The sequence below is a fragment of the Mandrillus leucophaeus genome, unplaced genomic scaffold, assembly GCF_000951045.1.
Source record: "Mandrillus leucophaeus isolate KB7577 unplaced genomic scaffold, Mleu.le_1.0 Scaffold263, whole genome shotgun sequence".
NCBI classification, from domain to species: Eukaryota; Metazoa; Chordata; class Mammalia; order Primates; family Cercopithecidae; genus Mandrillus; species Mandrillus leucophaeus.
Window position 1 is genome coordinate 646,437 of NW_012102732.1, and position 25,308 is coordinate 671,744.

The window sequence follows — 25,308 nt, forward strand, 5'->3', positions numbered from 1 at the left end:
GTCTAGATTCTAGCTTAAGTCTGCCAGACTGCAAAGTCCATTTTGTTTCTACAGTACCTTATGGTAGAGATGGGTGTTATTTGTATATCAGTAGTGAATGCTGTCAGTGCTTTAATTAGGAAAACTCCTTTTGGGGGTCCCCTCATCCCTGCACAATTGATGTGCCCCCAGCGTTGGCAAGAAGGACTATTACAGGTACAAGATTCCCCGCTGAACCACATGTCTCTTTCTGAGCTCGGCTCAGAGCATCCCGCTGAGCTGTATGCAAATCTGCCTCCTAATCAGTCTCTTGCATCTTTGTGCAAAACGAATCAGCATTCCCCTGCACATCTGAAGATGTAAATCGGTCCCCACCCCTGCAGTAAACTGTTCCTTTATTCCTTATTACTCCACCATATGGTTAGTTATCTAGCCATTGTCTTTTGAAAACGTGCTTTAAAACTCATCAAAATCATATTCCTGGAGTCTATATTCCTTCTATTTAAATTATAATTCTGCAAATTAGAAAGACTGAATGGGTCTGTTTGAGATGGGAAGAGTAGAGGCTGAGCCATCTTGATTTCCCCGGATGTGAAGAAAGACTCCGTCGGAAATGCCCATGAGAAAAAAATCTAAAGTTGGGGGAAAAGCAAGGGAATCAACTCTTACCTCCTTGAAGGGAGTTGTAGGATGACTCAGAGAAACCAATGGCCTCTCACTTATGTTGTCTTTAACTTTATTTATTTATTTATTTATTTTTGAGACAGAGTCTCGCTCTGTCGCCCAGGCTGGAGTGCAGTGGCACGATCTCGGCTCACTGCAAGCTCCGCCTCCCGGGTTTACGCCATTCTCCTGCCTCAGCCTCCCGAGTAGCTGGGACTACAGGCGCCCGCCACCACGCCCGGCTAATTTTTTTGTATTTTAGTAGAGACGGGGTTTCACCGTGTTAGCCAGGATGGTCTCGATCTCCTGACCTTGTGATCCGCCCACCTCGGCCTCCCAAAGTGCTGGGATTACAGGCGTGAGCTTTGTCTTTAACTTTAAAATTGAAACAAACAAATTTGAATCAAAAGAACCCTAATTCCTATTGATTCCCACCCTGCTGGCCTCTATATGATCTCGCAGATTATAGCTGATGGCATATTTTTTCCTTCCACAGTTAAAGTGTGTTTGAAGAAACTAGGACAGGCCAATCTAACATAGGAAAGGGGGGCAACAATTAGTTTTGGGTATCAGATCCTGGCATCCATGCTGTATACAGGGAAAGCAGAAACATTTAGCTGCTTTTACTAGGTGAAGAGACAGATTCAGAGAAGAGACTTGTTCAACCTTCTTCTGCAAGAATTGTAAACATCTCACTCCACTTTTTTGTTTTGGTTTGTTTTCTCTAAGACCAAGAAAGATTCCACAGATGTTTCTTTTCTGTTTGTTTGTTGTTGTTGTTATTGTTGTTTAGAGATGGGGGGGTCTCACTTTGTTTCTCAGGCTGGTCTCAAACTCACAAGCTCAAGGGATTCTCCTGCCGCAGCCTCCCAAAGTGCTGGGATTACAGATATGAGCCACTGCACCCAGTCTCATTCCACCTTTGGCATTCAAGTTGGTAACTTGAATCAACACAGCAAGATTTGGATGTTTTTTTTTGTTTGTTTGTTTTGTTTAAATGTATGGGGTACAAGTGTAATTTTGTTACATGCATAGATTGTGTAGTGGTGATGTCAGGGCTTTTTGAGTATCCATCTCACAAATAACATACATTGTATCCATTAAGTAGCCTTTCATCAGCCTCTTCCCTCAACCTCCTCCCTCACACCCGCTTCCCATTCTGAGTCTCCATTGTCTATCATTACACATTCTGCATCTAAGTGTATGCATTATTTAGCTCCCACTTACAAGTGAGAACATGCAGTATTTGTCCTTATTTCTTTTTCTTTCATTCATTCTTTTTTTTTTTAACCCCTGACACAGGGTCTTGCTTTGTTGCCCAGGCTGGAGTATAGTGGTGCAATCACAGCTCACTGCAGCCTCAAACTCCTAGGCTCAAGTGATCTTCCCACCTCAGCCCCACAAGTAGCTGGGACTATAGGCATGTGCCACCATGCCTGGCTAGTTTTTCTATTTTTGTTTTGTTTTGTTTTTGTAGAGATAGGTTTTTGCCGTGTTACTCAGGCTGGTCTCAAACTCCTGAGATCAAGTGATTCCCCTACCCCTCCACTTGGCCTCTTTAAGTGCTGGGATTAAAAGCATGAGCTAGTCTGGCCTAGTATTTGTGTTTCTGTGTCTGAGTTGCTTCACTTATGATTGTGGTCTCCAGTTCCATCCATGTTGCTGCAAAAAACGTGATTGGATTCTTTTTTATGGCTAAATAGTATTCCATTGTGTATATATACCACATTTTCTTTATCCAGAGATTTGAGTTTCATTACCAAAATGACTTGGAGGATTTGCATTAAGGCATTGTCATCTCATTGAAAACGGATGAGGATTCAAAAATTACAGATGGGACATCTATCAAGTCATACTGTAAATCAGTGGGGACAGAAGCTGGAAACACATGGTCTGATCAGAAGCCCAAAATACAAAGTCAATGCCAAGAGATAAAGTGACTGGTCTATGCAGACAAAGAGAGAACAGCATCGTGGTCAAGAGAAATGGGCTGGTGCCTTCCTCCCCTGTTTCACTGAGCATGGCACCGGTTAGGGGAGCTGAACTATCCTGGGGTAAAGAGTGAGTTTGATCAACATTTACGCTGTTGCGTCTGGCCAAGGGTAAGAGTTGTGAGACTCAGGCTAACTCTGGAAATTCATCATTCTTTGTTTCCAACAGCAACATGGAGCTAATGATAATACCCACCCCTTGGGGTTCCTGTGAGGATATTAAAGCCACCATTTATTAAATGCATTTTGTAAGTCAGAACTTTAGATGCACGATCTCTCTTAACTCACACAAAATCCTGATGATATTGGTACTATTATTGCCCCTGTTTTATAAATGAGAAATCTAAGGAACAGAAAACAAGTTAATTTCCGCTAACCTGAACCGTATTCTGAACCCCATTTGTCTGACTCCAAAGCCCATGCTTTGACTGCTGACTTCTGCTACTTTCTTCAATCAAATTCTACAATGCAGGTGAAATCATGCCATGTTGTGGGAGATGGAGAATTTAAGTGGGAAACAAATGGAGCTTAGTTTTCCTATATCATTCAAAAAAAAAAAAAAAAAAAGCCTAATAGTTTTTAAACTCTGACTCCATCACAGGTCCTGAGCCAACCACATTATGTACACTACCACATTTTATGTTCACTGCAACCCCAAATGGTACGTATTATTTTATAGATGAGAAAAATGAGGACCAGAGAAGTGAATTAATTGGAACATGGTCACCCAGCCCCTTCATAGCTCAGAGGCATCGTAAATGATATACATGCCAAGTATCTAGCATGAGACTCGGAACATGGCTAGAAAGATCTTAATAAACAGGAACTATTATGCATATACAAAGTGCGATCTAGACTGTAGACTTCTAGACTTTTAAATGGCACTATTAGGGTTGTTTTACCTTTTTTTTTTTTTCTCATTTTCAGTGGATTTCTAAAAGTCTATTGCCAGCATTCTCTTTTCTCAAAGGACCTGGGTCCAAAGTTTTAGAGACAAGCCTCTTCAAGGAGTTCTTTAAGTCCTGCATATGTATGAATATATTGCAGCACATACAGTTAAGCAAGTCCTGGTCCAGGAGCCAGAAAACTGTTTCTGGTTCTTTCACATATTTGCTGCAATTTATGAATGAGGCTTGGTGGTTGACAGGTGAGGAAGTGGTAGATTGACTCAGAGTTGGGGGGAGGGTGGGGCCAGGTGGGTGTGACAGGAGGACAAAATGGGAGCAGGAAAATTGTGGGCATGGCAGGAAATCTGTTGCTGTGATAAAGAGATCTGGGCTGTAATAGGGAAGAAATGGAGAGTCACGAATGAGCAGATTGATTGGGAGAAAACAGAGGAGTCCAGAGCCCAGAGGCCAAAACGACATTGGAAAAGAGACATGACAATAGTCCTTAAATTTGAAAGTTACTTGAGCCAGGCGCGGTGGCTCATGCCTATAATCCTAGCACTTTGGGAGGCCGAGGTGGGTGAATTGCCTGAGCTCAGGAGTTTGAGACCAACCTGGGCAACACGGTGAAACCTTATCGCTACTGAAATACAAAAAATTAGCCAGGCATGGCAGTGTGCATCTGTAGTCCCAGCTACTTGGGAGGCTAAGGCAGGAGAATCGCTTGAACCCAGGAAGTGGAGGTTGCAGTGAGTTGAGATCAAGCCACTGCACTTCAGCCTGGGCAACAGAGCGAGACTCCATCTCTACAAAAAAAAAAAAAAGAAAAATATAGTTATTTGAAGGAACATCAGTTTACCACTCTGCAAAATTGTAATAATATCTCTCTCATCTGTATATGACTCTGTTGTGATGGTCAAGTGAAATGAGAAAATAACCAGCAACTTGTAGCCCATAAAGAGCTATATTAACTCTAGGACTTTTGTATTATTATCCACATAATGACACACAGCTTTCTGGCTAGGATGCGTTTTCCAGTGTGTCTATTATCTGAAATTTCCATCTGTTTTTCTATGTCTTTTCATTTTTTTCCCCAATATAGCTTCTTAGCCAGGTGAACACTAGCAAGTGTATGCATAAGATCACACCATTTGACACAAGGATCCAAGAAAGCTTGGGTTACATTTATAGTTATGAAATTAATGGTATGCGTTAATCATGCAGAACCTCAAACTAGCAAATGGAATTAAAAATAATTGCCAGGCCTTTGGATTTATTGGTAGAGTGAAAATAACACCCAGTGGCTTTTGGCAGGGCCTTCTTCTCTGTGCACAGAATTATATTAACAGATGATGTTATTTCTATCCAAAATAGAGAGCAGTAAGTGAAAAGCAGATCTGTCTCCTCTTAGAGCAGGGGAGGAAAATCCAAATACATTTCCTTAGTGTCATTTTGGCATACAAGCCCTGGGCCTGGAATTTTGGTAAAAGCAATGCCTTGCTGTTGCCTGTTCTGGAGTTGTGCCAGTGTCCTCCACTCAACTTACAAGAACATGCACATCGTAGGTGAGAAGGAACCTTGACTAAATACCTTTGGTGGGCCAGACATCTGACTGCTGGTTCACAAACATGAGTTAATGTCATCCTTCTAAGATTCCTGTATATAATAAAACACTTAATCCTGGTTGAGTAGGGACTATGTGACAGATAGTTCAACAAGTGCCTTGCAGTTTCTACTTTATTTATTTCCATAAGAATAATATCATGTGATTACTCCTATTATGCCCACATTACATATGAGGAAACTGGTGTCCAAGAAGTAAAGTTAGTCAAGTTCACATAGCTGGTAAGCAGAAGAGCTGGGAATTCAGGTCCAGATGTGGCTGACTTCAAAATCCACATCATTTTCAGGGCCTATTACCAGAAGAGATCATTAAAGTTGATAATTGACTGCAAGAAGATCATAGTTATGGTGGTCATATTGGTACCTCTGTGTGTTTACTTGCCTGTTTTATTTATTTATTTAGAGACGGAGTCTTGCTCTGTTGCCCAGGCTGGAGTGCATTGGTGCAATCTGGGCTCATTGCAACCTCTGCCTCCTGGGTTCAAGCGATTCTCATGCCTCAGCCTCCCGAGTAACTGAGATTGTAGGCATGTACCACCACACTAAGCTAATTTTTGTATTTTTAGTAGAGACAGAGTTTTGCCATGTTGCCCAGGCTGGTCTCAAACTGGTCTCAACTGAACCTCCTGCCTCGCCTTCAAAGTGCTGAGATTACATATGTGAGCCACCACTCCTGGCTAACTTGTTTGTTTAATAGGTATTTGTGCATCCATTATGTAAGTAGCCCTGGGCTGGGTGCAAGGGACACAAAGGCAAACAGAACACAGTCCCACCCTCAACGAGTCCGCTAGCGCAGACAGATGAGTGTGCGGGTCTCACAATACCTGGTGAGGTAGGGAAAGGAGAGGCCACCTGCCCAGTTTTATGGGATTGGAGGCTGCTTCCCAGAACAGCTGCCGTCTGTGTTGAGTTCTGAAGGACACATAGGAGAGTGCCAGGCAGAGAGTGGGAAGGGGTTTTCTAGGCAGGGTGAGTAGCATGTTGAAACCTGGCACTGAGAAAAAAGCTCGATGTACTCAGAAGCCTGTCATTAGTTCTGTGTGATTCACGAATTGATGTGGGGCAGGGCTGGAACCAGGAGTTGGTTGTCAAAATGAGGCTGTCATGATTGCAGAGGGATAGGAAGGCCTGGGGAAGAGGCCAGGTCACTTAGACCATGGTCAGGCATTTTCACTTGATTCCAGCTGCAGTGGGGAACCATTAAAAGGCCATAAGCTGGGGAGTAGAAGGGCCAGATACACAGAGATACACAGTGATGGTTTGGGCTAGGCACGGTGGCTTATGCCCGTAATCCCACCACTTTGGGAGGTTGAGGCGGGCAGATCACCTGAGGTCAGGTGTTTGAGGTCAGCGTGGCTAACATGGCAAAACCCCATCTCTACTAAAAATACAAAAATTAGCCGGGTGTGGTAGTGTGCACCTGTAATCCCAACTACTCGGGAGGCTGAGGCATAAGAATCGCTTGAACCAGGGAGGTGGAGGTAGCGTTGAACTGAGATAGTGCCACTGCATTCCAGCCTGGGAGACAGAATAAGACCCTGTCTCAAAAAAATAAATAAAAAGTAAAGTGGTGGTTTGGGCTGCTGCTTTGAAGATGGGCTGAAGAGCAATCTACCAGAAGCAAGAAGGCCAGGTAAAACGCTGAGGCATAAATTAGTGAGAGAGGTGAAGGCCTGGATGAGGGTGGTGGCTGTGAATTAGGAAAGAAGTAAAAAATGTTCAAATATTAGAACTATCAAGGCTTGGTGATTGATTTAATATATATGGGGGTGGCAGAAGAGAGATGAATTAGGGGATATTTCCATGGTTGGGATTTCAAGAACTCCTATATGGCAGAGGGGCGATAAACTATTTTTTATAATGGAAGATAAGAGGCTGAGTTCTTCCCTAAGCCTACTGAGTTTGAGGTTTCTTGGAGGCAGTAGAGAAGAAGCGGGGAAAGGCAACAGATCAAGGGCTATCAAAAGAGGTAATAACTGGAGACTGTGGAACAGAAGAGGCCTGAACCTGGATGTCTGGGGGCAAGAGGGAGAGGAAAGACAAGTCAGATGTGTCCAGAGAAAGAGAAACTTGCGTTTTGGCAGAGATGAATCAGCCAACGAGGTGGGAAACAGTTGGGTAATGGTAGTGTCATGACAGTCTAGGGCAGAGAGACTCAAGAAAGATGGGAGTAGTCCCATTGTCAAATGCAGAGGAGGGGCTTATGTGCAGTGCACCTATTGGATTTAGTGAAAACCACTGGAGATCTTAGGTCAGTTTGAGAGGCAAGGACAGTGCAGAAGGGAATGTGTCTACAGCCCAAGGGCTGGGATGCGTGTTAGCCTAGAGGAGAGATGTCTCCTTTATTACTGAAAGGGGAGAAGAAAGACGTGTGCAGAGGCAGGTGAGTTTGTGGGTGATGTGGGTTGTCCATAGAGTCTGAAATAAGAGGCAGATTCATCAGCTGGGAGTGGGGCTGGAGCTGGCAGCTTTGCAGTCTTGTGGGCAGGTGTGAAGGTTTGAAATAGTTTCTAGGGAATGGGAGAGATGCAATTAGGAAAAAGAGAAAGATTTTTAGCCAGAGAAGGAGTCCTTAAATTTGAAATGACATTAATCTATGTGGTTATATGATATTCTCCACCTGTACTTGCTGCTTTACAGGTGTGGAAGTGGTGGGATCAACTCAGAGTTGGGGATGGTGGTGCCAGGTGGGTGTGATAGGAAGATAGAGTGGGGGCAGGAAAATTGTGGGTGTGACAAGAAATCTGTTGATGTTATGGATAAAGAGGTCTAAGTTGGAATGGGGAAGAAATGAAGGCATGAATGAATAGACTAATTGAGAGAAGATAGAGACCAGGGATGATGCTGGAGAGGAGACATAAGAATAGCTGAATGAGAGCTGTATTTAGAGTCATTTGAGTCAAGCAGTTCTAAGTGATTTCACCCATAGGAATGGGTGGCTACAGTGGACTGGAGGTAGTCAGTGGAGAGATGGTCAAAAAGACTGGCCTTCAGTTTTATCCAAATGCTCTGACCAGTATGGATGTGTTTATGAAGGACATGACATCAATTACTTGCAAATAGGACAATTTCAAAATATGTGAAGAGTGCTAAGTCCTAGCCACATGTGGATAAAATCATCAATATTATCCCTAGATGTTGAGTCAGAGGGATTCCCAAGGCCAATTTCCAATTTGAACTTAAATGCAACCAAATTCCAATGTGCATAAAGGGATTGTAGCCCAATATCCAAGGGCTTCTTCAATCTTGTCCCACGGTATCCCTTTATTCCTCTTTCCCTCTCTTCTCCTTTATATATTTGTGTTTCTTCCTGTTTGGACAACTTCCTAGTTCACAAACACGTCACTTAAACTCAGCTTCTAAGCTTTTGCATGTGCTGTTCTCTGATCCTACACATCCATTCTTTCCACTCTGACTTTTCAGGTCCTTTGCAAACTGCAGAACTCCCCTCCATTGCACTGCTTCATGATTTCTTCCTTCCCTCGTCAGATCTGCCTCTCACATCTGAAGCCCTCTGCATTTCTTGCACCTTTCACCCTTTGGCTCTTAGCATTTTCTGTTTTCTTGTACAATTAATTCAGGGGGCATTGTATTTTATCTTCCTCACTGGTGAGTGGATCCTTTACAGATAAGGACTTAGAGCAGGGATTGGCATAACCGCTAACTCTTTATATAAAGCGCTGGCTAGTAAATATTTTAGGCTTTGTGGGCCATACTCTTTCTATGGCAAGCACTCAACTCTCCTTTTTTAGTGCAAAGGCAAGTGTTGAGGCTATATACAGAAATAAGCATGGCTGTGTTCCAATCAAACTTTATTTATGGATACTCACATTCAAATCTTATGTAATTTTATAATTGTGTCACCAAATATTACTCTTTTCATTTTTTTTCAACAATTTAAAAATGGAAAACCCATTCTTAGCTGGTGGGCTGTGCAGAAACAGCTTGCCCTTGGGCTGTGGTATGCTGACCCCAGGTTTAGAGTCTATTCACTGCTGTGTCACCAGTGTGAGAACAGTTTATGGCACATAGTAGGCACTCCATGAATGAATGAACCAGATGAATGCATGTGATCCAACTCTAAGGAACTGAAAACCTACAGAATAGTGCTGTTTATTGGTTGTAACACTTGGAGAAATCAGGAATCTTGAGATTCTGCTTTTGGCTACAATTTGTGTGAGCTCGAAAGGTTTTGATGTGACATAGCTCATAAGTATCAGAGCTGAACTTGAACTTGGGTCTTCCAACTCCAAATGCATGGTTCTTTTAAACTGCTGTGTTTGGCAGTATATTAATAATTCAGTGGGAAAAGCAATGCTGAGAGGCTGCCTGATTGGTCACCATGATTCTCATTTCTCCCAGTGGCTCCATAGGGCTCTCAAATTGTTGATTACTGTCTGAGATGGGGATAATTGGTTTGGGCGAAATTGGATTGACAGTGGTGGGTCGCTTAGGCTTAGTTTTCAAAAATAGCAAGTCTTATCTGTCCCATCCCAAGGGAAACCTCCTCTTCCCCCACTGCCTTAGAATAATCACGTTTTTAACTGGGCAAAGCTGTCATTAAGCTTATTACTGTTTTCTCACTATTAAATCTTCTGTTGGCTTTAGTATTTCAAATGATCCTCTTGTTGGAATACTTTAGATCCCAGACAAGCCTGGAGCAATGTAGTTTTGGGCCAGAGATGAGCAAAGAAAAATGATTGTCAAAATACCATCTCATCTAAGGGAAACTGAAATTCTCATCAGTGTGCATTTCATCATAACGATGGATTTCACCCATCCACAAGGGCTTTGGTTAGCATCCTTGTAATAACTAGCAGGTTCTTAGGCACCAACCCCTTTCATTTGGAAGAAGGAAAATGTCCATCTCAAAAACTTAAATTTATTATTTTGCCCCAGATACAGAAGAACAAATGTCCATCAGAGACCTGCCACCAAGTTCCAGACATTTCAACTCTCACAACCCAATAACTTTTCATAGGCATGGGGGATGAAATGCTGTTCACTGATTGATACCTCCAGAGTCTGTAACCTTATTGCAAAACCTCTGCAGACACAGTCAATGAGGTTAACTTTGAATGTTCAGGGCTGAGATCCAAATGGAATTGGCTTTTTACATAATGCTGAGTGAGGAAATCCATCAGCTTTTGACTTTTTAGATCCTTCAAGTCAGGTTTGATGCATTGAAGCCTCATGCTTCCTTAGCCTGCAGTTTAATTACCTGGAACTTATCTCCTTTTATAAACTATTACACACTCAGCCCCAAATTTTGCCACTTTTCAAGGTTTTCATTTAAAAAAAAAGCTTGCCATAGAGTAAGAGAAGTTGTATCTATAGTCGTGTTCAGTCATAATTTTCAGGCTGGTAAGAATGAATTGATTATCCCAATAAATGAAAGGCTCTCTCAGCTGTCAGCCCAGGATCAGAGTCTACCTCTCTTGGCCACTTTCTAACTCTTATTGGCAAGTTTGCTGAGGGAACAAGAGCTGCTTAATATCATTCAGGTAAATAGTCCCCAAAAGAGCTATTTACTCTGCCAGATTGCAAATGGCATTTCATTTATTTTACAATTGGATGCTATGCTGATCTTTGAAATTTACCCAGAAAAAGTACATTAGAAGGTCAAACAAAAACCTTTATCATATTTCTAAATTGTCTTTATGCAGGTGTTAAAAAATAATAATAGTTATCACTGTTATTGTAATAAAAGACTGGCCTTAGGTCAAGTTCTCATGCAATGTTATGTGTTTAACCTTCCCCAGTCCCAATTCCTGTTTCTGTGATTGTCCCAGTTGCCTTCACATCTCCTCCTAAACTTTTTTTGCAGACCTATATGCATTCTAGTTTTCTCCTCCAAGAAACATCCTCTTAAGAAGTCCAACCAAGTTTATGTTTGGGTTTTGATAATAACAGATGCAGATATAGAAACAGAATTGTGTTGTCTTGGCCAACAATATCTCAAATATAACATGATACAGAAGGAAGATGAAATCCTCTCTTCTAAGGCCCCTTATGTAATGGATGGAGATGACCACAGAGGCAAGGAAGAAGTCCAATCAGCTGCTAGAGCCTTAATGACATTCCTCTTGGTTGAAACCCCCAGAGTACCTAATTGTCACATGGTTCACATTTGACCAGTTGATTTTCTCTCCCTGATGTGCTATTCTAATTGCTTTTTGGATGTCCGTGTTAGTAGCGGTGAAATTCAGCATCAAGCCTGCATAGTAGGGCTCACTGCAACTCTGCTGTTAGAGGCATTTCTGTGGTGGAATTCAAGGTCCTCAGAAGAGTCAATTCATGGGCAAACGGAGGAAGTAAAACTGTCATGCATAAAAGCAAACTGCAAGACCACCTCTGGCTGCTTTCTCCCCACCTCCTGTGCTCCGTGTGGAAAGAAAATGTTGCCCCTTCCCAAAGTGGAAGATTGTGTGTATTGGGGCCAGAACCCGGCTTCTCCAGCTCTCAGGACATCACCCTGCTGCATGGTGCGAATTATTAATGCTCTCTTCCCAACTGATCCATGAAACATTCCCTCAGGAAAGCAAACTGTTCGTGTTTGCTTTAATATTTCCCAAAGCAAATAGAATGGCAGCCTTGGAAATATCAGGCAGTGGTAACAGCTCTTGCCCTGAAGTCCAAGCTCAGATTCCAGGTCTTCTCACTCGCTGTTTGATCTTGGGCAAGTCACTTACCTTCCCTGTTTCCCAATTTATAAAACGAGGCTAATAATGGCATTTTTATCAGAGGATTATGAGGGTAAAATAGAAAATGCCCATTGGGGTGATCACAGTACCTCAATAAATGCCAACAATTATACTTGTTAATGATTTAATAATTATCATTGCAGCCTATGGAAGACAGACTGATACGGAACTTGCACAATGAAGGACTCCCAAGAGCAAGTTCAAAAAATTAATCCATGATTATGAAAGAGCTCCTTTTTTATTTTTGCTGATTTTTCAAGTCTCTGGCATTATATTACTCCAAGGTAGAACCAAAAGAGAGAGAGAAAACACTATTAACTTTTTAGCTAATTACAAGAACCCATCACTTTTAAGAGCACACAAAGAATTAAAAGTAATCCAAAGAAATAGGACTCCTATCTATCCCCAGGGATCTGGCAACAAAGGAACTCTGGAGGACTGAAGATTATACATGAACTCCTGAAGCAAATGATGGCTCTTTGTTCCAAAGATTTTTCCGCTTTTAAATTTGAGGTTGAACAAGCATTCAGCTCTTCCCTTGTTGGCTGAGTCTCAAGAGGAGAATGGAAGCAGAGATGCGGGTTGTTCATGGAAATAACAATCAAAACACGTTTCTATGAATTACCAGATCAGTTCTGGGTTCTAAGACAGTTGATGCTGTTATCCATAAAGATACTAGATTATCTTGAGAGCAGTTATGGGAGGAAAAAAAATCTACTGCTCCAATGTGAGCTGTGTAACAATTAGCAATTCTGAAATTTCAACTGAGAGGAATTTAATTAAGGCTCTAATAGCTGATTAAACTCATTTAGATCTGCTGGCAATTGCCACTGGTTACATAAGTAACCCAAGAAGACAGATCTCTATCTTGTTCTTAGGCTGTATTTAATCCCGTTTGTTAGTCCTAGGTCTTCTCGTGGTGCTCCTTAAAATGGGGTCCTTAGACCACTCAGAGCAGAATGACCTAGAACGCTGGTTGAAAAGTCAGTATCCCACACCTTATCCCAGATCTACTGATTCCAACACTTCAGAGATCTGGGAGTCTGCATTCTCAATCAGCTTCCAGGAAAGGTTCTTATTCATGCCAAAGCTTCATAATCCCACCACCTCCAATCGTTGCATTTAAAACAGTGCATTCAGAGGAAACAGGCACTTTACCTCAATATCTGAAAAGCAGTTCTTGGTTTTACTCTGCCGGTAGCCATCCAAGACTCGTGGCAGTGAAGACAGAGCAGGTTTGACCCACACCTGCTCTTTAGCAATTTCTTCATAGAAACTTGTTTGTGCATACCACACAGGGAAAAATTGGGTCCCAAAGTGATGGTTGATTTCAGCAGACTAGTTTTCATGGATACTCTTTAGATCAGGTATTGGTTTAAAAAAAATCACTGAACTCAACTGCAAAGTCCTCCAGATACAGCATATGTCAACCTAATATCAAGCCACGGTAGTGGCTCCCGTATCTTTATTGTTGTTTCCGGATCAATTACATTTAGATCTGCTTTTGGTTTCAAGCAGCAACCCAAGACACAAAATTACTTACATGTTAACCTGCGATCAGTTTGTTTGTGTGTCAGATGTGCATGCAGAGGCATGGAAGTGATGCTAATCGATGTTGTTACTTATGCTAAATATGGCCAGTAAATCATTTTAAATTTCCTTCACGGCCATTTATCTCATGTCCTTTGGCAGACTTTATATTTCAGGTGGAGAGAAATTGGTCTCACGTTTGCTTTTTTTTCCTCCTTAACATCATCTTCCTGAAGACTTAATTACTCATGTTTTCTCCAGCTTGGGAGTAAATCACGGCTTATTTTCTGGAGTGAAATGTACTCCGAAGGTTTGCAAGCTTGAAGTGTTTGTTTTAAAGGCTGTTTCCCCATGGTTCTGAAACCACCCAATGAATTAACTGGGCCCAGCCAGACTAGAGCACAGGGAGCCTGAACTCTGCTTCTGTTGTTGGTTTTAATAAATCTCCTCTCTGATTTTTAATTTTGCAATTCCTATTGTCTTGTCTCCAAGGAGAGAAGATGAGTAAACAGGCAACTTCCCTTTTTAAGCTCTGAATTCTAAGTAAAAATCGATGATATGCTACAGTCAGAATTGAATTCATTTCAGCGGATATTTCTTGAACTGCATCATGGGTGAGCACTATACTATATCGAACATGGATCACGTGGTTGAGGAAGACTGGCCAGCCTTGACACTCTACAGAACCGTAATTCAAGGCCAACTGGGCCCTTATTCCCCACCCCTACAGCCCATCTCAGTTCTGTTGATTCTACACTTTGAGTTCACACCAGCCTGACCACCATGGTGGTGGTCATCTGTGTCATCCAGATTCCTGCAGCCACCTCCCAGCTCGTCACTCTGCCTTCTGAATCTTCTAGCTAGAAGCACTGTCTGTGCACTACATTGAGAAGAAGTGTTTAATCCACTTCTAATTCAGGGAATGATTTCAATAGGTCTTCGATAAATCCTCATCCGCATCCCTTACATATGTCACTTGCCCATAGGATAAAGATAAAACCCCATAACAGGCAACCCACTAACTCCCTTGGTCCCCTTTGTTTTTTTTTTTTTTTTTGAGAGACTCTTGCTCTGTCACCCAGGCTGGAGTGCAGTGGCGCAATCTCGGCTCACTGCAACCTCTGCCTCCTGGGTTCAAGTGATTCTCATGCACCAGCCTCCCGAGTAGCTGGGATTACAGACCCACACCTGGCTAATTTTTGTATTTTTAGTGCAGATGGGACTCCTGACCTCAAGGGATCCGCTGACCTCAGCTTCCCAAAGTACTGGGATTACAGGCGCGAGCCACCACGCCTGGCCTGTTTCATATTTGGAAGCCACTTCCTGTTAGAAGCATTTTTTGATTCCCTTCCAGATTAGGAAGCTGTATTCTTCAACAGCATCCTGTGCTTGCTGCCGGCATAGCATTTTTCTCACTTCATTGCTATTGAGCTTTGACATCTCTCCACCCAGACTGGAAACTCTAGGGATAGGATAGTCCTCTCTGAGGACTGTTCACCACTGTAGCCCCAGGGCTTCCAGGAGTGCCCTGCACAATGGAAAGCACTGAAGGCATGTGGGCTTATGAATACACAAGTGAGGGGAAAGTGTGTTCTAAAGGCAAAGAAAATGCGAAAATGAATTCCAGATGGAGAATTAGGTTCCATGGGAGTATTGGCATTTGAGCTAGGCCTGAAAAGAGTGGGTAGGATTTCAGTAGGGGGAGATAATAAGGAGAAGAATTCCAGGCAGAAGAAATAGTGTAGGCATAGGCAGGAAAGTGGGTGTCGTTCAGGGTGTGTTTTGTGAAAAGTGTATGCATCATTGTAGCTTCATATTCTCTGTGTGTGTGTGTGTGTGTGTGTGTATGTAAAGGTTTGAGTGTATGTGTTTGTGTTAGGTATGTATTTGTAGTTGTGCATGTGGGTGTGAGTGTATATGTCTATAATGTGAGTGTAGGTAGGCATGAGTGTACCTATATATAAGTGTGCTTTTATGTAGAGGTTTATGTATAGATGTATAGGAATATGTATACATACATGTGTAGGTGTGGTGATGGTATTGCTTGAGTTCTTATAATAGTAAAAATTGACATTCACTGGACACTTATGTATTAGACACTTATGTATGCACCATATTTAGTGCTATTTTAATTCGAATAAACTCCCTATACACAAGAGGAAGTTAGGGAAATACTTTTTATCTCTATTATGAATTTTTCCGTGTTTAATTGTGAATATGTGTAGGTATAAGTGTGTGTGCAAAGGCAGGTGTGTGTGTGTTTTACTGTGATGTGTGTGTGAGAGAATGAGAGAGAAAGTGAGAAAAAGAGAATAGTGAGGTTGATTGGACCTCTATTATAGAGGAGTTTTTACTTTACAGGGCAGTCTGGATTTGGTTTTTTGGGCAGCATGAGACATGGAGGGACTTGAGCACAGAGTAGATCTATGATTTTGGTGTTTAGATATTTGTTTTTAGGGAGTGGCTTCAGAGACCAGGAGACGTGTGATGAGGTTATTTTAATTGTCTCTTGTAAGCATTTCATAAATAGATCAAATAAGATCAAACGCTCAGATCTCTTTGAAAGAGCCACGCACATCTATTAACCTAATTTCTTCCAGCCTTTTGCAGCCTCAGCAACATCCCTCTGAATTTATCCGGACATCAGAGGTGTATATTAACTTGAGACATACAATTTCTGGAGATGAAATTATCTCTGCTCTGAGAACATATTGGCTGAACATTTTGATAAGTAATCACTGTCCTTTAAAAAAAACTCTTTCTAGGAGCTGAAGAGCAATTAGCTTCCTAAAAGCACTGTATTTAAATTTTATTAGTAAGAATAAAAAATCATTACAAAGTTAATCTACCCTTTTTATATTTCTTTTAGCAAAATCACTTTTCTCCATCAGAGGTCAATATTTTTTGTCTTCACAACGTCAGTATATTTCTGCAAACACTCAAAGACTTCACCAAAATTCAGTTTATTTTAAAGGTAAAGATTTTTTTTCTCGTCCCACACAACCTATTTTGTTGAATTGAGAACTGTTTTTAAGTACCAAAAAAATTCATAATAGAGATAAAAAAGTATGTCCCTAACTTCGTCTTCTGTATAGGGAGTTTATTAGAATTAAGATAGCGCTAAGAATGGTGCCTGATACATAATAAGTGCCTAGTGAATGTCAATTTTTACTGTTATTATAAGAACTCAAGCAATGCCATCCCCACTTTATCGCTATCTTCTCTCAATTTCTTAGCTCAGTATTCATTTTCTGATAAGTTGTTCTGTCATGACTGCCCTGTTCTAATAGTTCCAGCAAAAGTCCCAGGCAAAACTCTCATTGGCTTAGCTTAGGTCACATTCACATTCCTGAGCCAATCAGTGTACTGATTTGCCAAATAAAGGACACGTGCCTATTTGTGAAATTGGGGCAGCATCTCTCCAAGGGAAAATCAATATGCTGTAACCAAAAATCTGATAAATGAATGACAGATAGGCAAAACAGCATAAGGCTATTGCGGAACCCTTGGGGGAAATGTGGAGAAAAGCGTGATTTATGGCTAAAACTACTGACGTGGTAAAAACTGTCTAAAGTAAACTAAAGTTAGTATCAAGAACAGCTCTTATGAAGTTAAAACATGAAATAATCTAAATTCCACTCTAAAATTGTTTCTCCATTGATTTAAACAATGACAAAATAGCAATACATAGCACATAGTGTTGGGCATTTCTCTGTGGACTTTACATACATTCACTAATTTAGTTCTCTCAGCAATCCTGTGAATTATGCTATTAATATCATCCCACTTTTCAGATGATGAAACTGAGGCAAATAGATATTAAGCAGTTGGCCCAAGTGGCACAGCTCATAGTACAGCTGGGATTTGAAGCCAGAGTAGCCGGCTCCAAAGCTTAAACTCCTGGCAAATTTGCTACTCTATGTCTGAGAACATATTTGCTGTTTTTAAAAAACTCTCCCTTTTGAATTCAAAAACAGTTTTTGAATAAACTTTTTAGGTTAGACTAGTTTTATATTTATGGAAAACTTGCAAAGATAGTCGAGTGACTTCTCACATACCTAATGCCTAGTTTCTCTGATCATTAACACCTGACATTAGTATGGTATGTTTGTCACAATGAGTCAATTCATATATTACTGTTAACTAAAACCCATGCTTTATTCAGATTTCCTTAGTTTTCATCTAATCTTCTTTTTCTGTTCCATCCTGATAGTGGATCCAGGATCCTATATGACATGTAACTGTAATATTGTCTTAGGCTCCTCTTGTCTAGTATGCTTTCTTAGACTTTGACAATTTGGAGGAGTACTGGTCAGATATCTTCTAGAATACCCCGACACTGGAATTTTTCTGATAGTTTTCTTATAATTACACTGAGGTTATAAGACCACACAAGTAGACCACCATGCTATTATCACCACATCATATTAAAGATGTGTACTATTAGAATGATTTATCATTGTCAATATTGGCTTTGACCATTGGGGTGACATCACGGTATCTGTCACATTTCTGCATTGTAAAGTTAGTCTTTTTTTTGTTCAGCAGAAAATTCTAGTTGCATTTTTTCACTGACTTAAAAATGAGTCCTGGGTTCAAATCCTGGTTCTACCACTCTCAAACTATATGAATTGGACAATTGCTTAAACCCGAGGCCTCAGTTCCCTCATCTATGAAGTGGAGATAATAAAAGTAGCATGTTATTCATGGGTCTACTTTTAGGATTACAGAAATTATTAAAGCTTTCAGAAGAGTAGAAACAGAAAGACTTATTTTTATCATCTCATGTAATCTTTATAACAACTCTGTGACCTTGTTGTAACCTTTAAAATATGAAGAAACTAAATATCAAAAAAGAGAGGTAGTGATTAAGCAGTGCTCTAGAGGTTTTCACTGAATGAGTTTAAATTCTTACTGTGACCCTTATGATCTGACCTGAGCAAGAAACATAATATTTTTAAGTCCCAGTTTCCTCATCATGCAATCATACAGTTGCCTGGAGGATTGAGTCATATAATGAATGAAAGACCCTTAGCACTGCTCCTGGAAACACATAGTAAAGCCCTAATCAATGTTAACAATGGACTTTTGTCATTGTCCACTGTGCCCCAGCTAGGAATGGACAAGTCAGGATTTGAACTCATGCCCTTCTTCAGAGAATGAGGAAGAGCCAGCTTTGAGAAAAGCCTCAGATTTTAGTACCCCGGTTTTTGTTTTTGTTTTGTTGTTGTTGTTGTTGTTGTTTGTTTTTTGTTTGGCAGCATGGAGAATTACTGTCCAAGAGGGCTCTGTTGACCATGTTTCTCTTTTCTCAGTCTTCTAACTGGTTCTCAGAACCATCCTGCCACTTTTTTGTAGAGATAGCTTGCCATTTGGCTGTTTTCTGCTGTCCTTTCACCCTGGGTGCAAGACTGCCCTAATATATGGTTGCCATCCAGAATTAAACATCAAGCGAGGAGTGTTACCTTTGCCCCTCTTCTAATTATATACTCATTACCCTGATCTCAAATGAGGAAGGATTTGGGAGGGCAGCTTATCCTTGCGTTTTACATAGAGTGCTAGACCTGAAAGACCTTAGAGATTATGTAATTCAAACCCACTCCCCTCATTTCTGTTACAGTGAGGAGAATGAGACACAATCAGTGAGGTCAAAAGTCAAGGGAATGCCATAGAAGAAACTCAGATCTCCTTTTGTCAATTAGTTCTTCTGCTACGGAAGCTCATTTTCCTGAAGATAAGTTTAACAAATATTGAATTAATGATAATAGTACCACGCATGGAGAACTTCCTGTGTGCCAGGAACTGTGCTTCAGAGATGTTTGTTGTCATTATCTTACAAGTAAGCCTCATAACAGCATATGAAATGGAAGTGTTGTTTTTATTTGGTGATCGAGTGAACTGAGGTTCAAAAGGATTATGTGGCTTGTTCAAGGTCACATGGCTAAAGCAATGACCAGATTTGAACCTGTTCATCTGTCTGATCTCTAAGCCTGTGGTATTAATTATTCTGAACCCTCTTATCCTCTGCCATGTAAAGGAGAGAAGAGAGGGGTTCTGTAGCAATGAAGTTGATTCCTGAAAAGTCAATGGGATCCATATGTGCATATACATGTACATGTATACAACACACACACACACACACACACAAGTGTGCTTGCCTATCCTGGTTGTGTATAAATCTAACCAGAAGTTTAGCAAGGTGTCCTGGAACTTCATTTTCCCTCCAAGCTCCAAAAATAGGAGCACGTGATTGACAATGACTGTATGATTTCACTTGCTCTGATACATTGAAACCTTACTCCTGGAAGCACTGCTGGAGGAAATGGATTGAAACCTTACTCCTGGAAGCACTGCTGGAGGAAATGTGCAACCCTGGCTCACTCTTCAGAATAGCTTATGTGGGTGAGGACTGCTGATCTAAAGTTACAGACTCAGCTGACTGTGGTGTTCACTTTTATGGAGGGGATTGGGAACAGGAAAAAGGTCTAGTTTAGAGAATAGCAAGAGTCACCATCAGTTCCAAGGTGGGAGCAGAGAAATTGTTGGCTGCCATCTTCAGAGTGCACAGGGTTCTTCCATTTTGGATATAACTTCTAAATAAAGGCACTTGGAGCATACATACTCCATGCCACTGTGAAATGGAGACAAGCAGAGACAATATGACAATTGAAACTGAGGTCTTCAGGATTTAACCCATTGATTCTTACTTTCTCCCTGAATACATCAGAGTGACTGGAGTCCCTTTTTAAATGGTGTTAGGATGATGATATTTGCTTTCTCTGGGGACATTTAATACTCAGAGGCTATTCAGACAGCTGCCCTCAATGGCTCTAGGTCTGGGGGGCTGAAGTTGCAGTAAGAGCAAGGGAGAGAATACATGTCCTTGATACTTCCATATTTTGCCTAGGGTACAGGATTCCAAAGCTGAGGCACATATGGACACATTAATCATTCTAACATTTTCTGACTCATACACATTTGAAAAATACAGGCTGCATGTTTATTCACTCCACCAAAAACTACCCATTAAGTTCCTCCATGTGGCATTCCCTGAGTTAGAAGCTGTGGACATAGAAACCAATCATTATGCATATAAAATTCCTACTAGGCTGGGAAATCATAGTCTCATAAGTAAAACATATACATAAACACATAGATTGTTGTAGATTATTGAGGTATAACATTGTGAAGCAAATGAGGTTTAGATATTTAAATCAAATTAAGGATTTATGAATAAATTATATGATGTGAGTTTCTTTGCTGTAATATGGAAGGAGTGAGTAGGAGTATAAATGAAACAAGATTGGTCTTGAGTACTAATTATTGATGCTGGATATTGGGAATATGGAGATTCATTATATGATTCTACTCTTGTATACATTTAAACATTTCCATAATAAAAAAAAATTGGAGTAGGCAAAGAAGCTTCCACCTTCAGGCAGGTTATATATGGACATATATCCATGGTAACTTCTATAAATCTTTTTCCATTCTGACCATTGAACTAGATTGACTCTTAGTCCATTTGGGTTGCTATAACAGAATACCATAGACTGGGTGGCTTATAAACCACAGAAACTTGTTTCTCATGCTTCTGGAGACTGGGAAGTCCAAATCAAGGTGCCAGCAGATTTAGTGTCTGGTGAGAGCTGCGTCCTGGTTCATAGACAGCAGTCGTCTTGTTGCATCCTCACATGGTGGAAAAGGCAATGGGTCTCTCTGGGGCCTTTCATAAAAGCACTAATACCATTCATGAGGGGTCCACCTTCATGACCTAATCACCTCCCAAAGACCCCTCCCCCTAACACCACCACATTAGGGGTTAGGATTTCAACCTATGAATTTTGGAGGAACACAAACATTCAGTCTATAGCAAACCCTTATGGCAAATCCCAACTTCTTCACTTGATCTTAGCCAAAAGGCCGAGAAGCGATAAATCCCAACTTCTTAATAGAGCCTACAAGGCTTTGCATCTTCTGGTCTCCACCTATCTGAAGTGCTCTTTCTTTCTCTGCTCCTCCACAATTCCTTCCCACAACTGCCATGGTCCAATTCATCCTGAATTTCCAATTTCAACTTAAGTGTCACCTCCTCAGGGAAGACGTCTCTGATATCTTTTCTCCTATATGCTTTCTTAGACCCGTGTTTCATTTCTTCCTCCCAGTTTGTATGAACATATGTTTTTGTGTAATCATTTGACTCATGTGTCTTCTCAATTAGCACAAAAATTTCATGCAAGCAAACATTTTATCACTTAAGTTACAGTATTCTCAGTGTCTAGCTCAGTGCTTGGAACCTAGTAACCACTCAACACATATTTATGGAATGAATGACTCTGCTAAACCTGTCTACAAACACTGGACTCAGTTATAGTCCCTTGTAAATAGGAATATGGGCAGGGAAAGTGAAGAATGTCTGTTCTCCTTTATCTGGTATATACAATTTAGTAGTTGAGATTTTTGGTGTTTGCAGTGGGGTGCTGAGGGGCCTATCAGATCAGAGAAGAAAATAAGAGCTCTTAGGATCTAAGGCAACGTTGACACAGCAGTTTCAGCTCCTGATCGAGTTCTCTCCACCTACCACTCACCTTCAACCTCCTTGGCTGACCGATGGATACTTTACTTGGATGTGTCAGGAATGGGGAGTAGAACTTGGAGAAGATTTAGGAAGTTATTGCACTCTCGGCGCTAATAAACCTTTTCAACTTTCCTTGAGCCAACGTTAGACTGAAACATTTGCCTGACTCCCATGGTGTGGGGGTTGTGATGTGGTCAATGACATCATCAAAGATTCTGCTAGCCTTTGCCTTAATTTACATTATCTTGGGACTTTAAGAAACATGTCTGCAAGGAAGGAAGAGTGTTGGAGCTATAATGTGGTTCCTGCAGCTCAATTCACAGAAGCACTATGTACATAGTGAGAAAGCACCTTTGGGTTCAGAAAGAAGCCCCATGATATAACTCTGGTTCCACCACTTACTTGTTGTGTGAGTTTGTGCAAGTCACATAACCTCTCTGTATTTCAGTTTCCTGAAGTATGAAGTTGGAATAATAATGCTTACCATGTAGAATTTGTAGGAATTAAACTAAGTGGTGATATTGGCACATTTCCTGACTATACAGAAGTGCTAAAAAGTTATGTCATTAAAATTATAATATTAAAATGCTATGGTGGAGGTATGTGCAAAGTTCTATATTACTAGGGAAGCAGGAATGATTTTACAGATAAGGTGATAGTTCAGCTGTATCTTAAATGCTAACGACAACAGCAATAGTAAAATAATAGCCACCATGTGTGTTACATGCCATGTCAGGTTCTGTGCTCTATATTTTTGGTACTTTTTGGCTCATTCAAACCTTACTGCAGTCCTTAAGGTCATACCCTGTTGCTCTTTTCATTTTACAAATGGAGAAAGTAAAGCTCAGAGATGTTGAATGACTTTCCCAAGGCTACTCAGCTAGTGGATGAAGCCAGGATTTACACCTAGTTCTGTTCGACTTCAAAAGCCATTCTCTTACCCACTGAACTCTCCAACTTCTCTTGAAGGTTGTGTTTGAGACTTCCAAGGCAAATGGAAAGAAAAGGGATTGGTATAATATGTTCCAAAAGGGAAAACTTGTATATTTCTTTGTCTATTTGCATATTTTAGTATTTTTGCTTTGATCTATGTCATACAACTGACTGACAGTTCCAAGAAGGCAAAAGCCATTCTGTTTTAGCCATCATTATTCCCAGGCTGGCACTGGGACATAGTAGGTCTTCAATAAATCTATGTCGCATGAATGAAGAATTTGATGGGTTTAACATTCTCCCCAGCCTGTTACATATCATAGCATGAATAAATGAACAATGTGTATGTGTTTAACCAAATTGCTGTACTTGCCATCCTATCTTAAAAAGAAATGTATCAGCAATGCTGGACAATTTTGTAATTAGCCACAGGAAATGCTTCTTCACAGCCAGCAAACATTTTCCAGCCCATATGATGAGGTAATCTTAGAGAGCACTGATTCTCTTCTCTCCTCCCACCCTATCACCTCTCCTGGTGTCCGGCATGTTTGAATTCTCTTTAAGGGCTTGAGATTCATTTCTGGTGACACTTAAACGTTACAGGAGGAGAGGTGAGTGGGTCATGTCAACACAGACAAGCCTGGATTTGGCACTTAGCTTTTCAGACGAGGTGTTTTCCTCCAGGCTGGTATCACACATAAAGCGGTGACCTGTGGTGTCAAGCAATCGCATGTGGGAGCAGGAGGAGAAGGGAGAAAGAGCAGCGCGGGGGCAGCTTCCTCCCGGCGTGTATGTGAATAGTGCCAATAAGCTGTCAAATGAAATTAAGGTTCAAAATATACAGCCTTCAGTTTGATTGCACTAAGATGCCGACTGCTGCTCCGAGGGAATACAATCGATTCTATTTTGACAGGTCTTGATGTACGCTAAGCAGTAACAGTCTCCTCTCTGTGCAGGATTAGTAAAAGTTCACCTTAATTTGCAACTTAAATAGAACCGTATCTAGGGTCAAAACGATGCTTTCAATTTCCCCACCTGCTCCATCTCTCCCGTGTGTTCTCTCAGTCCTCCTCCTCTTCTTTTCACTCTCCGGCTTCATCTTCCTCTCCCTTTTTCTCTTTCCCTTCATCTTAGTACCTTTTTTATTTCTTTCTCCTTTTCACTTTCTTTTCTTTATACTTAAAAACAATATGGAGTCCCTATGATGTGCCAAGCACTGTGCTTTTGCCTTTCATGCATTGCCTTATTGAATTCCCATGGCATTCTGAAGAAGTAGGGGGAGTCGTGTTCGTTATACAGATGAGAAAACAGAAGATCTTAGGATTAAGAGCTTGCCTAGAGTTGTACAGCTAGTAAGTGGTACAGCTGGAGAATCAAACCCAGACCTCTCTGATTCTAAAAGTCTGTGCTGTTTCCTTGCCGTCCGTGGTCCTGAACTCTGGCAGAACGTTACAACCACCTGCGGGGCTCTAAAGGTATCAGTGCCTGGGCACCACCTCCCAAGATGCAGTTTGATTCCTCTGGGGATGAGGGGAGCTGGAATGGAGAACTGCCCCATATTCTGTTTTCTCTTTATGCCCGTTTGTCTTAGCACAGAAGTAGATGCATATGTTGAGGTATGAGGCAGAAAGACCCTTGAGACGGATGGATGTCTCCGGCCGGGGAAGGATTTGCCTCTCCAGAAATCAGCGGGGGAAGAAAGTACAGCTGTGTCTTTGTGTTTGTGCTGCAGGTGGGCAAGTGGGAGAACCAGACGCTGAGCCTGAGGCACGCCGTGTGGCCCAGGTACAAGTCCTTCTCCGACTGTGAGCCGGATGACAACCATCTCAGCATCGTCACCCTGGAGGAGGCCCCGTTCGTCATCGTGGAAGATATAGACCCCCTGACCGAGACGTGTGTGAGGAACACTGTGCCGTGTCGGAAGTTCGTCAAAATCAAGTGAGTGGCAGGGATGCTGTCGCCTGAATGTGCCCAACCCTTTGAAATAGCTTGGATCATCGATAGGAACAATATCTGTACTTGAATCATAAAATGTCATAGAAAATACACTCCATTATAGTAGGTATAATACAATAATCAATTTTAAAAAGACTTAGATAAATTCCTGGAGATGTGCCAAACTTGCATTCATTTAATTCCACCAGCAATATGAGGTGGGTAGTTTTGCCCGTTGTAAATATAATAAAACCAACTTATGGGAAGATTATGAAACATGTTCAAAGCCATCTAGCTAGGAAATGGAAGAGGTAGGACTCAAACAGTGGTCCAACTGACTCCACAGACACGTTTTTAACCCTTATGTTGAATCGATCCTCCCCTTCAGTATTTCTAGTTTAATTTAATTTATTCATTTATTTATTTTTGAACAAACATATTCAAAAAATATCTTTATATTTTTAATATAGAAAACATATTTATGT

At 41.1% G+C, this 25,308-nt stretch overlaps 1 protein-coding gene across 1 annotated transcript in view; it reads left to right on the plus strand.

Moving 5' to 3' along the window:
- Positions 1–25,308, plus strand: part of GRIN2A (glutamate receptor, ionotropic, N-methyl D-aspartate 2A) — a 438,973-nt gene that overhangs the window by 323,345 nt on the left and 90,320 nt on the right. The window contains exon 5 of the mRNA XM_011984220.1: positions 24,621–24,826. Within this exon, the coding sequence (XP_011839610.1) occupies positions 24,621–24,826 (206 nt within the window). The remainder of the gene's footprint in view (positions 1–24,620; positions 24,827–25,308) is intronic.